At 33.5% G+C, this 23,843-nt stretch overlaps 1 protein-coding gene across 5 annotated transcripts in view; it reads right to left on the bottom strand.

The window, feature by feature from the left end:
- Window positions 1–18,608: 18,608 nt before the first annotated feature.
- Window positions 18,609–23,843, bottom strand: part of LOC145269215 (zinc finger RNA-binding protein-like) — a 117,377-nt gene continuing 112,142 nt past the window's right edge. For 3 of the 5 annotated variants that reach the window (XM_080124835.1, XM_080124843.1, XM_080124849.1), the window contains exon 12: window positions 18,609–19,880. In XM_080124835.1, coding sequence (XP_079980961.1) covers window positions 19,777–19,880 — 104 coding nt within the window. In that variant the 3' untranslated portion in view covers window positions 18,609–19,776. Of the gene's footprint in view, window positions 20,021–23,843 lie in introns of all 5 variants that reach the window. The other 2 variants (XM_080124840.1, XM_080124857.1) reach the window with 2 other exon arrangements.

The raw sequence follows: 23,843 nt of genomic DNA, 5'->3' as shown, positions 1-23,843 counted from the left end.
TGCCTAATTAATACATATTGTAGAATGCTATATCCAAATGTCAGCTCTTTACACCATGTACTTCTTACATAGTATCCTCAAGAAAATGTAATAATTTTATGCAGTGTTTTTAACTTTGTTTATCATGGTGATTTAATTAAGTAAACGTACATGTTCAACATCAAATTAGTTTTAATAAAAGAAAGAACTGCATGTTATCAATGATAGAGTTTTTATACTATTGATATTTCTTTGCTGTTTTGTTGAATTCTTAGCTTGGCACTGATTACATTCGTCCATTTGAGGTAATTCCTCAAAAGATACAGTAAAACGTGAATTTAATTTGAAAATACTTTTTAAAAAATAACACAATACCATCATTGCATAAGCATTTTTCTTTTAAATCTAATTTAACTTATTTAAATATAATTATGATTTAAACTACTTTTATAAAATATTTTTTCAAGTTAAAAACAAAAATTACTCGGGAAAGAAAAATTAGTTTCACTTTAAAAAAGGTTGCTATGTTTACTTTAGGAGCATTGATTTTATCCAAAACACTGTAGGTATAGGTAGATACATTTTCTTAGCACCATTTGATAAGAAATTAAATTAACTCTAATTTAATATCATGTTTGCCAGGGTTATTCCCATTGGGTAATTCATTAAATTAAGTACTACATAAATTTTGAAAATGAATTACACATTTTCTTTTGTATATTTGTTCCAATTTTAATACAAAAATAATTTGATGCTATTTTCAGTTTTCTTATTAATTGAATAGCGGAAATGCGCGAGAGTTTTACATTATAAGGCTGTTGCCAGTACCCAGTATTGATATTACGCCATCTTTCAGTTTTCACATTAAGGAATTGTACAGTAAATTGCGACCACATGTAAACAAAAATAATATATATTTTTTTTTAGTTATACTCTTGTTTCTCATTTCATACTTGTGCTACCAATGCATATATATTTTTATTTTTCTGGTTGAGATACTGCATATTTTGTTCAGATCAATAACTAGTTAAATATCAGACATAAGTAATTTAAACACATAAAAAATTAATTAAATAATAACACCCTTCAACCATTATGGCAACCAGTTTCTACTGGAAGTATTTTGATGTCAATCCCAAGAATAATAATACAGCTGTCTGCAAGTTATGTAAAACCACAATATCAAGGAGTGGTAAATCAGCAAACCCATTTACAACTAATATATCAAACCAGCTTAGAAATGTTCATCCAAAAGAAACAAAGTTGCAGATAAGTAAACGAAACAATGAATGTTCAGGGACAGACATTACAGAAACAAGTGGTAGCAACTATGAGCCTCCAGCAAAACATCAAACTAAAATATTGGCCAAAAAGAAAATTTGGAATATTAACGAGCACAGGTCACAAGAGATTTGTTATCTGATAGGAAAAATGATTGCTGATATTCCACCATATTCTGTAATAGCTCACTTTGGATTTAAAAGGCTTATTGCAAAACTTTGTCCAAATTACAGTATTCCATCAAAAAAGTACTTCACTGAAAAAATAATTCCAATATATTTACTAACGTAAAAACAAAACTTCAATCATCTCTTGATAAAATTTGCAGCATTCTACAGACATTTGGACAGCTGTTACAAAGCTCCCTTTCTGAGTTTGATAGGTCAGTGGCTTTCAAATGATTTTAAACAGTGCAGAGCTGTGCTTAGAGTTGTTTCATTCCCTAATGCACACACAGGTGCAAGAATAAGTGAAGAATTGCACAATGTTCTGGATGAGTATAAAATATTCAACAAAGTTTTCTTAGTCTTGTAGGATTTAGAAACAAATATGGCTGCTCATGTCAGGGAATGTGGTTATGAGTTACTATCATGCTTCATATATACGTCGCAGCTATCAATATATTACTCATTATTTTCCCAACACTGTTAAAACAAACATTACAACTAACAGAAATATAGTCTCTCACTTTAATCATTCCACATTAGGAATTAACAAATTAACTGAAATACGGGATCAGCTTAATTTGGAAAAACAAACTCGTTCAAGATGTGATCATACGATGAAGTTCAACATAATGCTAAAAAGAAATTTAGAACAACAAAAAGCTCTTGTAAATGTACGTTGTTGATAAGATTCCTACCTTAACTTACCAATGGAGACTTGTTCAAAAATTTGTCCAGTTACTGAATCCATTTGGAGAAATCATCAAAGAAGCAAGTCACAGAACTTCAACCATATCGATCATTAATAATACAATTTTAGCTTTGAGGTTATTTCCTTCAAAAGCTGTCCAATCTAATTCTGATATTTCTGACTTTAGTAGTGTTATATCCTGTTCAACGGTATATAATAATATGACAAAATACGCCGAGTGGGATGCGTAACAAAAAGGTTTATTAGTACTTCACAATAATACAAATACAAGATGGCTACTTTTGAAGTTAGATAAATGTAACTAAAGGTAAAGAAAAAGGAACTTAGCGTGTGAGAGCAAAAAGCTCGTCCCTGGGAAGCTTGGTTAACCGGAGTACACTTGTAGAGTGTAAGACGCGAGACTGGTAGGACGCAAGGCTGCAAACAAGACAAGACGCCCTACCTTAAAATGGTAGCTTTTTTTATATACTGTTTTGTATCCGGTTCAATACATAGTTATGTCCCTTATAACAAGTAGTATCCTTACCATTGTTGAACAATTCAATGGATTTATGGAAACAAGATTTTCATCCAAAACCCTTATTTTTAAATGCACAAAAGAACTTGATCATTATGTAGCTTTACCACTACTCGCAAGAGGTGATGATCCATTTCAATGGTGCAAGAAGACATACGAGACCTTACCACTACTGAGTAAACTGGCTTCAAAATATTTAAGTGTACCACCTCCAAAAGGGAAAGGCTTCTTTTTGTTTTAATTATATTCATTTAAGAATTAGAAATTGTAATTTGTATTTTTAAATTTTATTTAATAAAGACAAAAAAACATAATAATGGCCAGACACTTAACAAATGTTAAGTTAAATTAGCAGTTACTATGTTAATGTGTAAAAGCTGTCTGAAGAGTCACTTGGCAATGATGGAATGGTTTAAATTTAATAGGAAAGAGAAAAGTAATTAATTGGTTGACTAATTGGCAAATCAACTGATTACCAAATAATCGGCAAAGTGGCTGATTGATACATTCCTAATACATATATATATATATATATATATATATATTAACGATGGGACGATTCCAATATTTTCCCGGTTCCGATTCTTTTAAAAAATTTTAATATTAAGCTATAATTTTTTTGGGGGGGAGGGGGGTAGCGTTAATACTTGTGTAATATGTGCATATATTTTTCAGAAACATAAAAATACATTTGTGGGTAGAGTGAACTATAGATTTTAGTTTTACTGATAGTTAAAAATATATAATGATTATTTTATTATTAGTAGTGGAAAATTAAGTCTTAAAAAAAAAAGACAATTGAAAGAATAGTTTTGGGCATTGGAAAATTGACACAAATTTTTTTGATTCCAATACCCCCAAAATTCTGATTCCGATTAATCATCCCAACATTATATATATATATATATATGTATAATACTAGCATGGGTGCCCAGCGTTACCCGGGTGATTGGATGTGTGTTGAGCAAAAAAATGAAAATAAAAATAAAGAAAAAAAAAGTGGTAGTAGGAAGGCAGGCTCAAACCCGTACAGCTAAGGAGGAAAAGAATGGGAAAAAGACGTGATATCTTTGCTGTTATGACCACCACCAAACTAGAAGTGACGTAGGTTTAAATTAAGGCTAGACAATTGAAAACAGGGGATGACTTTCGACAATATCGGCGAAAAAAGCGACCCTCCCCTCCGTAGAAAAGTGCCCAGTTGAAGGTGAAGAAATTAATGTTTTTAGCCAATTTTTCGATATTTGTCGTATGAAAGGTCGAACTTCAAAACGATACTAATCTTGTGAAAATCCATCGCCTCTGTCAAAAGTTTTAGGCAGACATACAAGCATACATTTACATAATAGTAACTAAAAATTTTCAACCTAAACTGATGAAAAAGCTTGCCCTATCTCTGAATACCTTTTATGTAAAATTTCAAATGCTTAGACCAGAAATTGTCTGAGTAATTTGGAAGAGACCGCAGAGGTCAATTTTTTTTTAACTTTGACCCATTAACATTTATTGTTTTGGGCTCAAATCAAGTTATTAAGTTAGATACATGTCTAAGAAACCTATATCTAAAATTTCAAGTGTGTAGACCCAAAATTGTCAGAGGAGTTTGGTAGAGTTTCCCAATCTCAGTACCCTGTATATTAAATTTTGAGTTTGTAGACTAAAAATTGACAGAGTTATTGCGTAGGCAAATGTACACAGACAGACACACAGACACGTTCACTTTTATAGATATACTAGCATGGGTGCCCGGCGTTGCCCAGATATTTGGAGGTGTATGTTGAGCAAAAAAAAAAAAAAAAAAAAAAAAAAAAGCGGTCAATTTTTTTAAAACTTTGACTCCTATTATAACTCCTTAAAATTTATTGTTTTGGGCTCAAAATCAAGTTAGATCCATGTCTAAGGAACCTATATCTAAAATTTCAAGTGTGTAGACCCAAAATTGTCAGAGGAGTTCTCAAAGGTCAGATCATTGAACTTTGATCCCTTAATCGCCAAATTTCTGGCCAGAAACCGATCACAGATTTTCCCAAATCTCAGTATCCTGTATATCAAATTTCGAGTCTGTAGACTAAAAATTGACAGAGTTATTGTGTAGGGAAATATACACACACAGACACACACACACAAAGACATTTTCACTTTTATATATATACATATATATATTTTAGAAAGATTTGTAAACATAATACCATAAATTGAATTTTTTTTTTATGCTACATTATTTCAATTTATTTTAATTACTAAACATGAAGCAAATATATTTGAATATGCACCATATGCAACTCACCTGACTAGTCTGCTCCATGGTGTGCCAGGCCTGAGCTGTCCATTGATCCATCCAGCACTGTAACAAAGAATTCATATGCCAAGCAAAACAACACAAGTTCAATTAATAAACAATAATAATGTTTATTATTTTGCATTAGGGGTAGGCTATAGAAACAAAATTTTTCAAATAAATGCCAAAAGTGGCTTATTACCTTCATTTATATGTAAATAGATGGGAACAAGTGATTTTTTTCAAAACGGGTCAAAATTGGAGGGTCGCTGGCCCCAAACGTGATTTGACCGCGTCAACGCGTGAAAATGGCCCAAATTTCGCCCCCAAACACACTTAATCACTTATTGAAAGCCACAGGGTGCATTTTTTGACTATAAATGCAGTTGTATCATTAAATCTAACATTCCCATTGGCTATCCCACAAGTATAGGGTTTTTTAGGGTATCTCAGAGTCCAAAATGGGTCAAAATTACCCCAAAATTAGCCAAAAATCGTCGGAAATCACGGATTTTCCAAAATGCACCTCTCATGGGCCCAAAGACACCTCTACATGGCAGAAACTGTTGGGAAATGCTTGAAGCAGGCACTCTCCTAACTTTTGCACTGTTAATGAGGGGTATAAGGACCTTTAAAAGGGGCTAAATATGGCCGATTTAGCCAAAGAGAGTCAAAAAGTCCCTAAGAATCAACATAGGTTGTCAAAAAGGGGCTTAATTTGAGTTATAGATGGAAACTTACCAAATAAGGAAATGTTTTCTTTCTGTAACAATGCAATGGCATCTTTAAATAGACACGATAACATTGCATTGCATTAATTGTGAATTTGATTGAACTTTGCTTTCTTTTTCAGTTAGTAAAATGCAATGAACATGGCTGGTATAGCAGGGCAGATTGACGAAGATTATAATTACGACGATTGGACTTATCTTCTGCTTGATTCTCTTCCAACTGAGGCTGAATGTGTTCAAGCTGTGCAACATCATGCTGCCAAATATGGTACCACGACAGAGAAAAATCATATTCACCAGTTCTCCTTGCGATTGCTACAATTGTGGCAGAAAGCCTTTGGAAGTGATGTTCGTTATGTTACAATACCTGGGATAAAACATAAACTTGATCGATCGCTAAAAATTTACGACAAAGATGTCTACAAAGCAAAGGGTTCCAGACGTGTGAATATGATTAAATGGAAACGAGAGCACAATGTCCTTCTCAATATACTTTCAAAAGATGTGAATCCTGATGAATTTGATGTACATGAACGAAGATTCTTTGTCGATCAAAAGTCTCTCTCTCGCAAATGGCTCATTGACACTTTCCACGTCGATATGGAACATGAACGGTTTCTGGCCGAGCAAGAACTGCACAATCGTTTGGATTTGGACGATGATCAATTTGAAGTGGAGGATATGTGCTAGAGAATAATGATGTGATTGACGAGCTCTTTAATGCATTATATTGATATTTTACTGTTGAATGATTTTAAAGTAATGTGAAGTGAAGCTGTGTCTTGAAATAACAAAATAATTCCTTTGCTAATTACTCATACCTTTTATCAAGTTATTCAATATATTGGTTACAAATCGAGAAATAGCGAATCGAGGGCCATTTTCATCAATTTTGGGGTAACTATGAGAACAATATGAATTCAGACTCTTCTTGGACAGCATTTTATTGACATTCAATGTTCAATTTACAATTAATTACTTTCTGAGAAGTTGATGTAGTAAAGTTACGATGTTTCTAAAAAGTATCATTGATGAATGAACTAATGATTCATATGTTATGTACCGTAAAGCGTAATTTTGTCATTTTTGGATTGTTTTGACCCTTTTTACATCCCCCAAAGATCTCTAAATACCCTAAATACAAATGGATAAGATAACAGGGTGGTTATTTCAGTCTTCCAACTGTAAAAAGCCATACAGGAGTGTTTATAGGAGCCCGATTAGATATAATACCTGCATTTTGGGGATTATCCGTGATTTTCGTTCATTTTTGGCTAATTTTTGGGTAAATTTGACCCATTTTGGACCCTTAAGATACCTTGAAAAGCCCTATATAGGTGGGATAGCCAGTGAGAATCTTAGATTTAATTATATAGAGCCATTCATGGTCAAAAATTGCACCCTGTGTGGCTTGGGAGGTGCATTTTGGAAAACCGTGATTTTCGACGATTTTTGGCTAATTTGGGGGTAATTTTGACCCATTTTGGACTCTGAGATACCCTAAAAAGGCCTATACTTGTGGGATAGCCAATGGGAATGTTAGATTTTATGATACAAATGCATTTATAGTCAAAAAATGCACCCTGTGGCTTTCAATAAATGATTAAGTGTGTTTGGGGGCGAAATTTGGGCCATTTTCACGCGTTGACGCAGTCAAATCACGTTTGGGGCGAGTAACCCTCCAATTTTGACCTGTTTTGAAAAAAATCACTTGTTCCCATCTATTTACATATAAATGAAGGTAATAAGCCACTTTTGGCATTTATTTGAAAATTTTTGTTTCTATAGCCTACCCCTATTTGCATAAGTGGCACTCGCTTCACTAAACTTAAATGGCAGAGTTGCAGATCTTTGCTCGACCAGAATGACATACACAAGTTCCATCACAGAGTCCTTTGGCCAAGAACCCTCCAGGGACTCATCTAGGCATGGAGAAGCACAGACTCAACTGTTTGATAATTCTCACTAAGACCCAACTGCTATTCTCCAACATTCAACTCCTACTTTTGTTCCTCCTCCTCCTCCTCTTCATCCCTCACTGACTCTGACCTTTTGTTGTGGGTCATTGTTCGGTCACCCAAAGAAGATCTCCAGACATTGTTTCTCTCACAAAGCCGATCCTAGCTGGATTCTTCCATTAAGTGAGGCACTTACTTTTTCAAAGAGAATATCTCTTGGGTGTTCTGACTCTGGACAGAGATATTTTCAGTACTATGTGCCTCCCCTCTTTCCTTGGTCAAGCATCCAACAACTGCACTGTCTCTCACTCATATGCTGCATCGCATACATTTACAAAATGAAATGTTACCGTACAACAAAAACATAAAGAAAAACATTATGATCTCAGTAGATAATCCCTTTTCTTCTATACAGTCACTTTCTCACAGAAGAGACATTGCCAGTCTTTCTTTACTCTATTTCCATGAAAAATGCTCAACTGAGCTTTACAGAAAGAATTCATCTTCTACCACAACTGCAAAGAACTTTCCTCTCTTCACCCTCTGCATCAAACATGAATTTCCCATCTGTGAAACACATTGCCACAAGATTGCTTCCTTAAGAGCTAGATGGTTATCTCCAAATCTAATGTTGATAAATACTTGTCAGAAACTCCCATCAAATTTTCTCTATTCCATTCAATCCTCTCTAAATATTCATCATCCAATCGACTATCTTTCCATTTCATTAACCTTGACAAATGTTAGGTTAGCAAACGATAAATGCTGATTCATTAGTAAATATTAAAATTTAACAAAAATAAATAACATAGTTATCAAACATTTGTATAACGTAAAAAGAATATGCAGAAGTAACCTCCCTTGGATTGTATGAGGTGTCTTCAATAAGTTTCCAGACTTTTTTGTATAGGCATTTAGAATTGTCATAAATTTTTGAAAATTAAGTATGTTATTGCTATACATCTTATGAGATGACTGACCAATTTTTATGATTTCAGGTTCAAATGACCAGCTACAGCAGGAATTGGAATACACTCTACTTAAGTCTGATTATCACAGGTGATGAATTTCAAAAAATGCAAAGACACTTTAGAAGAACAATGTGCAATAAAATTCTGCTTTAAACTTGGAATGCTTCAAACTGGTTTTGGAATATCTTGCATCATTTGAATGACATAAGAGATTCAAAGAATGTATGGGATCTGTGAAGGATGATGAGAGGTTTAGCAGGAGTAAGGAAGTCAGAACACCAGAGTTTATTGGTCAAATAAAGAATTTCATGGATAAAAACCGTCATATGTCTATAGATACAATAAGTGCAGTTTGATGTCAGTGTGGGAACTGTACACACAATTATTCACAAAGAACTGAAGATGTGGAAGATTTGCGCAAAGTTTGTCCCATGGGTGTTCAGAGAAGATCAGTTCACAACTCCATCCTTTTTACAGACTTTTTTTTTTACTCACGTTCACCTCTAACAAGACATATTGCCACTTGGACGTAAAGGGTTACTATTTGAGACGATGCTTGGAAAAGATTATCAAGATGTTGGTTTACATTACATTTTAACTTCCACATATCAGTACAGTCAGGGAAGCAGGTAGGGAATTCCAAAGTCTATCAGTTCTAGGGAAGAAACTGTTATTAGGTTAGTACAAAAACAATATCGTTTTCTAACATATGTTACTTTTATATGTGACTAGTGGGGGTACCGAGCATTGCCCAGGTGTGTGAAGGTGTAGTAAGGTACCGGGAGGGGGGGGGCCAACAGTAGGCAGTTTGGATGAAGAAAGGTGTTTAAAAAAAAATTTTTTTTAAGCGGTGGTAGGCAGGCAGGCTCGAACCTGTAACGCGAAGGAGGAAAAGCTGAAAAAAAAAAAAATTGATATCTTTGCTGATATGTCCATGACAAAACCAGAAGTTGCAAACATTGAAATTAAGCATAGTCAATGCAACATTGACGACAACTTGCTGAAATTTGTCAAAAAAAGCGACACCTCCTGGTACAAAACAGACGAGTTGAGGGTGAAAGAATTAATGTTTTTGGTAAATTTTTCAATATTTGTCGTCCAAGCTTCAAAACGATACCGATCTCATGAGGATCCGTTGCGTGTGGCAAAAGTTTTTGCGAAACATACAAACACAGTTTGCCTTTTATATTAGATTTCTGTATTAATTCATTGATATATATCGCCATGTTATATATCATTTTGAAGCACGTTTTTCGCTTTATCGAATCGTGTTATTTGTTATTGTTCTCAATCTCTTCATTCATATTTTTGCAGGCTTTTCGGCAGCATGAACAAAATTCAAATCTACAGGATTTTTTTGTTCCAGTTCAAACTAGACTGAAAAACTGCAGATACAGATTGTGATATCAATAATGTGTTTGGCCCAGGAACCACTAACAAACTTGTGGCACAAGAAATTTTGCAATGGTGACGAGAGCCTTGAAGATGAAGGCAGTCGCAGCTGGCCAACTACGGTCGATAACAAACATTTAAAAACCATACGAGAAATAGCTGTTGAACTCGAGGTTTACCACTCAAGTCGTTCGCCATTTAAAGCAAATAGAGAAGTCAAATGGGTGCCGCATGAATTGAACGATAATCAAAAAAATCATTTTGAGGTGTCTTCTACGCTCCTTCTGCGCAACAAAATGACCCATTTCTTGAACGAATCGTGATGTGTAATGAGAAGATCTTTCTACTCCAGTAGTTTCTTCCCCAGAACAGCTAGACTCTGGAATTCCATTCCAGGTTCCTGCTTTCCCAACTGTACTGACATGCAGAAGTTCAAGTGTAACGTGAACCAACATCTTGCTGCCCAAATCCCAACATAGTACCCCAGTAGTTGCTGCCCCTGATAGTAGCCTCCTACACCAAAGTGGCAATGTGTCTTGTTTAGGGGTGAGAAAAAAAAAAAAAGAAGTGTATCTTCTACAACCAGCGACGTTTGGCACAGTGGTTGGATGCTGGAGAAGCTCCACAACACTTCCCAAAGCAGAATTTGCAGCAAAAAAATAAAAACAAAAAATAAATAAATAAAATAAAAACTGGTTATGGTAACGGTTTGATGGTCTGCGGCCGGTCTCATCCATCACAGCTTCTTGAATCCGGGCAAAACGATTTTGGCAGAGAAGTACTGTCGACAAATTGACAAAATGCACCAGAAGCTCCGACGTATGTACTCAAGAATGGTCAATATGAAGGGACCAATTCTTCTCCATGACCATGCTCATGCACATGTTACTTAACTGACCTGCAGAGGCTGAACGAATTGGGCTATGAGACTGCCTCATCCACAAAAAGTGACAGGACCTCTCGTCCACCGATTATTACCTTTTCAAGCATCTCGACAAACTTCCTGCACAAAAAATTCTTCGAAAACCAAGATAATGCCAAATCAGTCTTCAATGACTTGTTTTCAGAACTTTGGATTTATATGATAATGGGATAAATAAACTTATTTCTCGTTGGCAAAAATGTGCCGATTCTAATGGTTCTTATTTTGATTAATAAAGTTTATTATGAAAGGAGTTAGGATCTTTTGAAGTTGAATGTCAAAAAAAAAACAAAAAAAAAAAAAACAACATTATTCTTGCACTAAGTTAATCAGCTTTCTGACATTTAGGGACCTCAACAGTGAAGGGGTGAGATTTTGTTGCTAAACGGGTTTGTTTGGGATATGTACCTTGAGGGGGCACAAGTACATCAGAGCACATTTCATTAAAATGTTTGTAAAACAGGCAGTGATGCAACATTGCGGCGATGGGGCAGGGGTTGAAGCTTAGTTGACAGAGTGAAAACCCATTATATTGGAAATTCTTTAACAAACCCTATCCAAGAAGAGATTAGTAGTAGATGCACCAGCCCAGATGTGGCAACAATACTCCATGCATGGGTGAACGGTGGCCTTGTAGAGATACAGGATACTCTCAGGTGTGAGTAGCCTTTTAGCGCTGCAGACGAACCCACTTTCTTTGTAGCAGCCTTTGCAATGTACTTGTTCATATTGCTTGTGAATGTTAGACCGAGGAGTTTGAAGGAAAAATTCTCAGGTAGAGTGTTATTTGTCATGGATATCGGTGGTTGGAGAGGCATCTTGTAATTGTTAAATGAGAACAGCTTAGTCTTACTAGCATTAAATGTTACCATCCATTTGCGGCCCCATTCCACTACAGTTTGAAAGTCATTTTCTAACGATTCAGCCATTGTCTCAGATTTGTATACATCTGTTCTTCTCTCATGCATGTTATAGAGCGTTGTATCATGAGTAGGGCAGTGACAAGAACATTCTTATCATTGTTTTGACTCTCAAGTATATGTTAGACAGTTAATCAATCAAGAACCACATCACTATCTAAGAACATAAGGCATTAACTAATATTATACTCAAGAGTCAAAATAAGTAAAAGAATATTCTGCCATAGACCTAATCAGCAAATATACCCATCTTAGACACAATACTATCAGGGAGGTCGTTTATGAATATCAGGAATAATATTGGTCCAAGGATCAACCCCTGAGGTACTCCTGTATTAATGTTATTTTGCTTGGATGCACATTCATCAACGACAACATGGATTGTCCTATTGTTTAAGAAGGATCTAATATTTAGTGTATGTCCAGTTATACTGTACGATTTAATTTTCATTAGTAGCCTTTGTGCCAGACTTTGTCATAGCTCTACACACCCAGGCAACGCCAGGCATCCAGGCTAGTCTAAATGTCTGCAAGTCATTAAAACCTTGCATAAAAGATATTTTCGACCGTCTGTGACGTCACAATCGCAGTGAAAGAAAAGGTGAATAAAAAACATTGAAATGAGATGCCGTTTTGAGGTTAGCAATGTCAAGATTTTTTTTATTTACTACAAAGGAGTCACCTTTTATTAAGGCGCAGGTCACTTGAGGACATAGGTTAATAAATGTGATAGTCATAGTGGAAATTTGATAAATTGGATTATTTTAAGAGGATGACTCACCAAAAACTTGTTTACATTGGACTTGAAGTTCCAACTACATTTAAACTGCAATGTATGTTTCCTCATTCCCAGGAATTAACTCCCATCTGATTCACTTTCACAATAATATGCCCATAAATGGTTAGTAAAGTTTAATGTTGCTAAAACTAAGCCCCCCCCACTACAAAAATCCTGTCATAAATAAATAACACCCTATCTAAGAGCCCATCTTTCAAACACCTTGACTTAAAATTCACAGGAAATATGAATTGGAACAAATACACTGAGGACATTGGTAAGGCTTCTGCAAAAAAGGTGGGCTCCCTACACCATACTAGAAAATTATTCCCACTAGAGAGCATGCTATATCTTTACAAAACCACCATTTATTCATGTATGGAGTATTGTTGCCATGTCTAGAGAGGTGCATTTACCACTAATCTCACTTGTAGACAGCATCCAAAAAAGCGTCTAAAATCTAATAGATCTCGCACTGTTGGCTAAGCTCCAACATCTGTCCAATCACTGCAATGTTGCATCCTTGTGCATGTTTTACAAGTACTTTAATGGAATGTGCTGTAATTAACTGCAAGCATTTGTTCCCCCAATGTACATACACAATCAGCAAAATTCTACCCCTTCACTATTGAGGTCCCCAGATGCCAGAAAGTCTTCCTTTAATAGTTCCTTCCCGCAGACTACTAGACTTTGAAATTCCTTTCCTGTTTCCAACTATACTAAATTACATAAATTTAAATGTAATGTGAAGACATTTCAGTGCTCAGCTCTTCACATTTCTTGTTAGACATGATTCCAAATAGGAGTCCATAACACTTTCAGTTGGCAATATACCTTGTTTGAGAGAAGCACTTCACATAAAACATTCAGTGTTTCTGTGATTAGAGGAAAATATGTAAAAGGCTAGCAAGAGTGATCTCCCCTTGATCGGGCATATTCTCTCAAGAATTATTACAGCAGAAATAAACCTTGTGATTGAAGATTGTGTTTTTTTTTTTTTTTGTTTTTTTTAATTCTTAGCAACAAGGTGTTCATTTTACAGCCATAAGTAATGAGTCTAAAGACTTAACATATAAAGGTACAAACTCCAACATGACAATGAAAGTATCATGTTAACAAGAATAAAAGATATCCATATTTCGTTACAATGTTTCAATTTACTAACAATCACTATACGGTCTGTAAAAAGTTTTTGAAGCTGAAATTCAAAACACCAAAGAAAATAAGCCACCAAATTCTTGTTCAAAAATCATTTTTCTTTTTTTTTTTCTTTTGCTAAACTTGTAATCTATAATAAGTCCAGATTTATATATAATATTAAACAATTATGGAATTTGTTCATACACAAATAACAGAAGAGGGGGAGCCAGAATACATATTATTAAAGCAGTAGTTTTCATGTCGATAAGTTTGAAGTTCATGTTAAGTCTAAAAGGATTTTTTTAATTGGATGTTTTATAAATTTTTAAAAAATTTAACATGAAAAATAGTTATATAATCTTTTAAAAACTAATAACCTTTTTCTTAATTTCTTTGATAATCTTATAACAAGAAAAAAAAACAAAAAAAACTGTAGATCATAAGATATTGTTTCTGAATTTCTATGATGAAGATTGTCAAATAGAATTTCAAACAAAACTCTTATTTAATCAATGGGGTTAGTATGATATTGTTCTGTGAACCATGACTAGTTGTAGTCTTTAATATCACTTGCACTGAGGTTTGAACCTTCAGTCCCAGAAAAGCATCACTTAGAACTTAATTTTTATTTAGTATTTTATTAGTTATGCCACAGGTCTTTGACAAATAAAAAATTTAGAAGAGTACATATTCAACATTTAAAAAATGTACAGTGGCGGGGTATAATTATCATGTCTCAAAGAGAAACTTATAACCATAATAATGTCAGTAAAGTGAGCCATAAATTAACCATTTGCAAATAAAATTTGATCAACTGTGTTCAGCTAGTGAACAAGCTGGGCAGAGAGAAAGAGAAGGAGGAGGAATTAAGATATTAAGAGGTAAGTAGAAATATAACATTGGATAGCTCTACTAGAATATAAAGGGTGGACGCTAGAAAAGCGGGAAATTTGAAGGTCAGCTTAGATCATGAATAAAATGCGTGATCGCTATTTTTTGATTGGTTCTTTTGTTGTTCTAGGCTAAGATACTGTAGTGAAGTGCACGGACGATATTTTGAGTATCTATGAGTATAATATAACATTTATCTTTGAAAAAAAAAAGATGTAAAAATTATTCTTTGTAAAAATAAATCGTTGTTTTACAAATTTCCCGCTTTTCTAGTGACCACCCTGTATATTCATGTTTTTAAATTAGAATCAATTCCACTTAAAAAGCCTATAGTGATAAAAATTCTGGGTCTCAACTACCAGATTTTAATTAACTGAATTGACTATTCCACGGTAAATGTACTGCAATTTGGTATATATTTATAACATTGCTTGTTAATATCATGGCAGCATTAAAAAGGATAGCTCAACAGTGTCTTTTTATGCTGAGTCACTAATTAAATTTGTTCAATTTTATATCATTTTCACTTCTTACAAAATGAAGTCATTATCATTTTATAATCCACACAAGTAGAAATTACACAAAATTAAGAGTTTCAAGTGTAATTAAGGTTTAAAAATCAGTTGAAATACCTCAAATAATATGGGGAAAAAATTAGATTTATTGTACTTATCAGGTTGAGAAGAAAGTTCTTGTGGTTTTTAACTTTTAAATTCAGAAGAACATCTCAGCTCAAATAAAAATCTATTGATCGAAATAAGCACCATCAAAATTAACACCTTTTTTACAATGCAAAACAAGTGTATTTATGCCAGTAACGTAAAAATCTTGCCTTCTGCTAGCAGTCAAGTCGCTGAAGGCATTTTTGATATCGCTTAGGTTTTTGAAGCATTTCTCATGCAGAAAATTGTCAAGATGCTTGAAAAAGTGGTAGTCTGTAGGTGAGAGGTCTGGTTTGGTATTGATGTGGAGGAGAATTGGGACTTTTCTGTTGACTAATGCTGGGTATTGTTGTCAAAGTTTCTGATGCATTTCATCACAGCAGACCACCAAAGTCAACATGACCTTCTTTTGGTGCAACTCTGGCTTTGGGAAGTGTAATGATGCTTCATTGGCATCCAACCACAGAGCTGAGCATTGCCAGTTGTAAAAAACAATCCACTTTTCATTGCAAGTCACAATCTTGTGCATAAAAGGGAAGATGACACTTCATAACGAATTTCTTTTGGTTGTCATTCAAGTCATGAGGCAACCATTTATCAAGTTTTTTTTTGTCTTTCCAATCTGAAGTTTTTTGGGGGTTTTTTCCATAGGCATCATCACTTATCAAGGCTCAGAGACCACTCGAGGACAAGGGTTAAGAGTGTACAGTAGTCAATTGGACAATATAGTAATCGTTAGTAATGGAAATTCGGTAAATTTGTTAACTTGTTTACGCTGGACTCAGATTGTAGTCTGCTGGAAAGCAGGAAAACGGAAGACAGTTCCACAGACGTGCAGTTCTAAGAAAGAAGCTTTGTTCATGGAATCTATGTTTAGGTTTAGGCACAGATAAAGAGTGGGGGGAATTAGTGATGGTGTTTTCAGCAAGACGAGTGTTTCTTGTGAAAGTTTGGCGAGGGGGGGACCATAGATGAAGCTCAGTTGAACACTTTCCATGAAAATAACGATAAAGCAGAGATAAACTCGCAACATCTCTTCTGTGAGATAGAGGTTGCAGCGAAGAGAAAAGGACGTCTCCCACCAGGCCACAAAGTCTATTTTGAACTCTATCAAGGCAGGACAAGTCTTTTGTAGCAGCTCCTGCCCATATGTGGCAACCGTATTCCATCCTTGGACGTACCTGGCTCTTATATAGATAGAGAATTGCATTAGCAGTGAGATATCTACTGGATCGATAAAAGCATCCCACCATTTTTCCAGCGGCCTTGGCAACAGATTTGATGTACGAGTTCCATTTCAGATCAGGAGTAAAGGTCAAGCCCAGAAGCTTGTCAAAAACATGACACCCTCCCCAAGACAAGAGCCATTCATTTCAATTGATGCCAGATGGGAATCAGAACATTGATGATAGAAGCTTGGTTTTAGATGCATTAAAAGTAACCAGCCACTCCTTTCCACATTATACCATGTGCTCAAGATCAGAGGAGAGAGAAACGGAGAGAACTTGGTCGTTTACGGTCTTAGATGTGCTACCATAGATGGTACTGTCATCAGCATAAATGTCTACGAATGATGTAAGGATGTGATTTGGAAGATCATTAATGTAGATCAGGAATAGAGTTGGGCCCAGGATGGACCCCTTAGAGACTCCAGCATTAATACTGTGAGCTTCTGATTTTTGCCCATCAACTACTACTCTTATGAGCCTATCAGAGAGAAATGATTTAATAATTGAGAAGACATTTCCAGCTATACCATAGCTGGAGATCTTGTGAAGTAAATCATTATGCCATACTCTATTAAAGGCCTTTGATATGTCAAAAGCAATTGTCCTAGAAAGGTTGCCTCCGTTGAGAGATTTTCTAATCCTATGAGATCTAACTGTAAGCACATCTGCTGTAGATCTAGTAGAACAGAAACCATATTATGTGTCACTAAGAAGGTTATTTTTGCTGAGATGGTTGATTACTTCTCTATTTAACAGATTCCAGCAACTTACTCATGACACATGGGAGACTTATTGGCTTGTACTGAGAGGGAGATGAGCGATCATCCGAATTCTTAAATACAGGGCATACTGATGAGATTTTCCAGGGTGATAGGAAGCAATTCTCCTTAAGATAACATTTAAACAGTTTTGTAAGTATGGGCGTTAGTTCTGGTTGAAGTTTTTTTGAGTACTACAATTGGAATACCATGGTTGGAAATTGTCGTATACATTACATTTAATTCAGAAGCAAGTTCACAAAAGGTTGTGCATGGATTGGGTTTGACTAACATCTGATGGCCGACCATCATCTTCAAGACTCATGTCACCGCCACAAAATTTCTTAAACCACCATTGTGCTGTGAGTTTAGTAGTGGTTCCTGGACCAAATGCTTTGTTAATATTGCAAGCTGTTTCAACAGCTTTTCGACATAGCTTGACTTGATATAAGAAACTTGCGCAAATTTGCTTTATTCCATTTTGTATTCAACATCCTGAAAAGAATTGTTTTAAAAGGATTGTAATTTAAATTCTAAGATAGAGCGGAAAATGGTATATAGTGTGGTATTATAATGAAAACTTATTTGAAAATCCATCAGATGGAATCAAAATTAAAAATGCCGCAAAAACTTGTAAACCTAATACAACTCAATCATAAAATCCAAGACTTAAGTTCTTATTTGACAGGTAGAGTACAAAAAAGGTTTTGAATTTTACTTCTTAGTCTCACAACCATAAACTTTAATCTCCGATGACCAAGTTGTTTTTCTTTGTTTCACCTTTTCTCGGAAACTACTGGGCTGATTTGACTGAAATTTTTTTAGGGACTTTTGTTATGATACAGTTTAGCTAAGTATAGTATCCATTCAATGTATAGTTAAAGATTAATAGAGATTAGCATTTAATGCAAAAATAAGAAATTTAACCATATTATATATATATTTAACTATTTTGGCATACGGCATTAATTTTTATCAACAAGTTAAAAAGTCTATTTATGAAGACGACATTCTTTTATAAAATTTGGAAAACACTGAAAATATGAACTTTTATAAAGATATTATGCAATTATTAGTCTAAAGTGAGTTGTTTCAATACAGGAGTGCATACATGGACATAAAGATTTTGTGACTTTAGTTCTGTAATGCAAAACAAGAACAAAGGCAGCAACAATCAATAAAAACAATTAAAATCAAAGCAAAAATAATAAATGTAAAAAAATAAAATAAAAAGAAACAAGTTCATTTTTTTTTCCAGTCTGGTGTCATTATTTTTTTTTTTTTTTTTTCTTTTTAATATTTTTTCTTTTATTTCTTTTTCAATCTTTCCAATTTTTCAGTGATGATCCACTTAAAAACAAATGTTCACATTCCATCATGATTACTCATATTCACACATGAGGATTTTTGTTTTTCTTTTTAGAAACAAAAACAACAACCATACCTGGTGAGAAGCTTTACATAATTTATTCTTTTAGAGATGGGAGGTGAGGGTAAGATGTATCGTGTTAACGCAGAATTCTAATGTTAGTCTTTTGTTAAATCATGTGCTTTGCATAGACGCAATACACTTATTAATAGCTAAAACTAAAAGAAATACACTAACAATTGTAAGAAAAAAAGTAAATGAAATAAATTCAATCAATTTATTCACAAGCCTTAAATAAAGTGAAATCAATTTTGGGCAGAAAATACTAAAGTAAAAATATTAATACAATATAAATTCTTTTTTTATGAAGCAAATTATTATTATTAAAAGAAATACTTATAAAAATAAAAATTAGATGGAGGTAATTTGGAAGAGATACAACTGACAAAGATTCCTTTAAAAAAAATTTAAAAAAAGAAAAAGAAAAAAAAAAGCCATAATGTGTGTGTCATATAAGAAATAGAGTGTTAGACATCTATACAAGGATCTTCAAAGGCTATTGGGAAATCAAACCCACAGGGTTGAATATCACATTGTAAGTGGACTAATATAATATTTAACCCTATAATTTTGATTTCCAATACTCTGAGACCGATATAAATGGATAATCAATACATATTTTGTATAGGATTATAAGTAAAATTTGTGTGTCTCTTGATGATATTCTAAAACATATTCCAAGAAAAAAAAAAACAAAAAAACAAACAAACATGTAACCTAAAATAATCTTTTGGTATTTAATTAAAATGCGAGTTTGTATAAGGTTGTTGTTTTCCTGTTATGAGACTGTTTAAACGATGAAAAATAAGTCTTGAGTTATAGGAATAATACAGATGGAAATGAATTGCTTTGGTCTTTTTGAATTAGTGAAATGGAAGGCAGGAGATGGGATAATCAGGGGACATAATTGAATTTTAGCAGACAAACAAGGCCAGAAGGAAATACATAAAAATCCAGATGATATAATAAAGCACAAACATGTAGCTAGTCTTTCTTGCAAATGATTTAGTGAAAAGTATAGGTTGTAGTAGAAGTAGTTCTTGTGGTGGTAGTGGTAAAAATGTCTAAATGTCAGTTGCTTGGGTTGTAGGCTCCTTGCCACCTCTACCTCCTTCTCCTCCATCTTCCACGTCTCTCTTGTCCTTCTTGCTCTCCTCCCCCTCACCACCTGGAAGAGAGTCAGTCAGCAGAAGAGTGAGTAGTGTGCAGACAATCGGATGAGCAATCATCACTCAGCGATGTATACATTATTATTCTCTGCTTCGTACTCACAGAGGCTCAAGTTTTCCATATCCGACCGCGGGATTTCTGAATTAGGAGAGGAATAAAGACACAATTACGTTAGAACTAATTTGACGAATGAGAATGATGATTGTTATTATTTTTAAAGCTTAGATTTTTTTTTTTTTTTTTTTTCATGATTTAGAAAAAAAAAAATTTTTTAAATAAAAAATAAGGACCCAGTTATATATTTTCTTTCCAAATTTCAGAAAGGGATAAAAACAATCTATATAAAACTGATTCATAATTAATTTTAACTGATAAACTTGTTAAAAAAAATTTAATATGAAAAGCAATGTTATCTAAACTCCATAAAAAAATAAGATTCAATTATTTTTATAAAATAAATGTAAAAAATGAAGTCGAAATGTGAATTGTTAAAAAACAAAAACAAGCAAGAACAATTTAAATACTGTTGTAACTGACGAATGCCTTATTATAGGGTGTCAACAATGGACACTGGCATGAGTCAGGCACAGGCAATGGTCAGGTATTAAAAGGTTTTCAGTATTGGCTGTAGAAATTTTACAGCAACACATTTTAGGTGCAAACCTTCAGAGCAAAAGCAACCAATGACATTTGTAGTCTTTCTGCACATATAACAATTATAAATGCGCATATGTGGACAAATGTGTGTGTGTGTGTGTGTGTGTGTGAATAATGACCAATGGCAGGTATTGCTACGTAAAAATTCTTTGAACAGCCAAAGTTTTAGTGGCATGCCAGATAAAATACCAAATAACTTACAAGATATTATCTATAAAATACAAGACAGCTAAAATATCACTTATTTAATATTTAAAATGTTTTAGACTAATTCCTATGATAATAAAATTATTATGAGGGAGTTTCCTTTCATTTTTTTTTTTTTTTTTTTAAATTAGCATATTATTAACCAAATATTCAGATAACTTATTTTACATATACCAGGGGGGGTTTTCTGACATACTATCAACAAAAATGCTCTTAAATGTGTTAAAAGTTAAACTTTTTACACCCCACCGCTTCCATATATTGTTAATCTCATTCAAATTAGTCAAATTATTACTTCACAATTTCAAATTAGTTTAGTATTTTTAGCAATTTTTTTCTGAAAAAGCTATTTTTGTCTCCTTAAATTGGAGTAAACCGTTTAGAAATTTATGAAATAAGTCAAAAAGAGAAAATTTTTCAAAAGAAATAATTGGTCTTTATACCTATTTACATTCAGAAATCTTGAAACGTCGGCCTTTGACAACACCAAAAAAACATTTAAAAACACAAAATAAAAAATCCATTCCACCACCAGTGCAATATATGACGACATAAAAGTCTAAAAGAAATATGGCAACAACTAAAGACTTAAAGAATCACCTGTGACAACAAATGTTACAACTTTACCACAAAAGAAAAAAATATAAAAGATACAAATTCACGCAGAAAAATATGTCACAAAACTAAGTATTAGTTCTAAATAATTTTAAAATACAAGAAAATTAATATTTTAAAAAGTTGATAAAAGTTATTTTTGAATAAAATAAAATTTTGTGAAATCAAATATTTTCTTCATTTAAGAAAAAAAAAAAATATATATATATAGGAAATTTTATAGACATTCATAAGAATAAGAACAGGTGCATATATGAAAGTCATAAAATTTCAGGATTTTTTTCATGAAAAATAATTTTTTAAAAATGTCACTGATTTTGCTTTCAATGTAAAACATTGCAAATACATGAATGAAATAAAATGTTAAATAAAATGGCGATAATTCAAATTAAAAAAAAAAAAAGGCACACCATTATTCCATATGCCATAAGATATTTTGAGTAGAAAATTAGAAACTCAACCGGCATTTTATTTCACATTAGTTCATAGAAGATACATTGAAATAAAAATCAAAGCATACAAAATTTTAATATTTGCTAACATAAAATGTGTTCACCATTGTATGCTAGATATAATTCTTTTTTTTTTTTAAATCATTGTACCTAGTGACACATAAATTATGAACAATAAAAAGGCTTCGTTTTTTTTTTAACCTAAAAATAAACTGGTTTTCCTTTTTATGTTCAAAGTAAACACTCTTAAAACATCTTATGTATGAATAGCAATATTCTTTGTTTATACAAATTTATTTGCAAATGCAACACAAGTAGCATGCAAACATTTTGAATAGATTAAAAATGATTTTTTATTTTATTTTTATAGTTTGAAATTTAATTATTTTAAAGCATTAAATTCAATCGTAAGCATGAATTTCTGGCTGGCATATCTTAAAGATTTTATAATGATCAAAGTCTATTTAGTTTGTGTTAATGGACTAATATTTATTAATCAGTAAACTGAAGATAGAAAGATCTTGAATGGACTATATCCTTATCAGAACTCTTAGAGCCATATGGAAGCATATACAGATACACCCCTCCTTTTTTATAATGAAAATAATGCAGACTTGGATAAAGTATTTTTGGAAGGAATTAAATAGAATTACATCAAATACAGAAACATGCTTGGAGCTTGTATGCAGAATTTGCTAATGAATGCGTGTAGACTCCTGCTATCTTAAATATATTTATTTTATTCAACTTCAGTTTTTCTGCTTTGTAGATGGAAGGACAGGTGGTGGTCTAGTTGCACTGAAGAGCTATTATACAACAAAAGTCTATATAACCTTCCCCAGAGAAAGTGATAAGCTCTTTGTAAATAAATAAATGGAGCACTCTCTAGTAGTTGACAATATTTATAAAAGAACCGAGACATCAGTCGCCAACAGTGCCTATCATATAGTCAAGTGGTTAGTCGCTGACTATCAACTAGATTGTAAGAGATTCGATCCCGACTTGGTTTGAGTGCTAGTTTAGCCACACTCAGGAACTGCGATTCCAATTACTTCCAATTTTATAGTATGCAGAAAAAAATTACTTTTTATAATTTTTTTTAACCACACCACAAGATCCCTTATTTAACATGTATTAAATACTACAAAAAAGTTAATTTTAATTAAGGTATAGTGACTCATGGTCGTCATCCTCAAAGATTATACTAAATGGAAACACTCTGGGCGCAGTAGAATGAGATATGCTATGCGATATGCAGGTGGTGAATAAACTCAATACAAATACAACAGTGAAAGCAATATTTGGTGAGCTGTTGCACCTGATAGAATTGCAGTTTGCCCCGTCCCCCATATCCGAGGTAAGGTGGATAATAGTTACCCTACTTAGGAGCATCATGTTATATAATAGTGAGTTATGACAATCACATTGACACACCGGTTTTTGGTAGATCACCAAAATTAAGCAACATTGAACGTGACCAGTCCCAGAGGTAGGAGGATGTTGACTCATCCCTGAAAAAGTTGTAAAAACATAACGTCGACATCTCCCCTGATGGGGATATACATGAAACTGAAGACCACATGTGAATTGCATACTCACATGAAATTTCCTCCTTTGGAGGAAGTGAATTCAACCCACCTAAGGTGAGTGCCACTTCAATACAGTACAATTGAGCACTCACCTAGCTCCCCCCCCCTCACCAGACGTCAGCATAAAAGATTTCTTGATTAGATGAATCTGCAATGAAATCTGTCAAATCTCAACAGATTAAGTCAGAGAATTTGCTGAAAGCCTTATAATTACTTAGCTTAAATGTTATCCTAAAGATGAATCGGTTAGTCTGGTATGATGTGAAGTGTTTATTCTAGATAAACCGTTGCTGAAGCATGTCTTCAATTGTAAGAAGGCTGGTCAAGGAAAACTTAAATGTATAAATGAACAGAAAGCTATTCTAACTGAATCAAAATGTGAAAAACTGATTTTTTAAACTATATCAAAGTGTCACATCTGCATATTTTATTTTAATTTAA

Source organism: Euprymna scolopes, chromosome 4 (assembly GCF_053919585.1).
Source record: "Euprymna scolopes isolate OS-2025 chromosome 4, ASM5391958v1, whole genome shotgun sequence".
NCBI lineage: Eukaryota > Metazoa > Mollusca > Cephalopoda > Sepiida > Sepiolidae > Euprymna > Euprymna scolopes.
The sequence above is the reverse complement of the archived record's forward strand: the minus strand, read 5'-3'. Positions and strand labels throughout refer to the sequence as shown.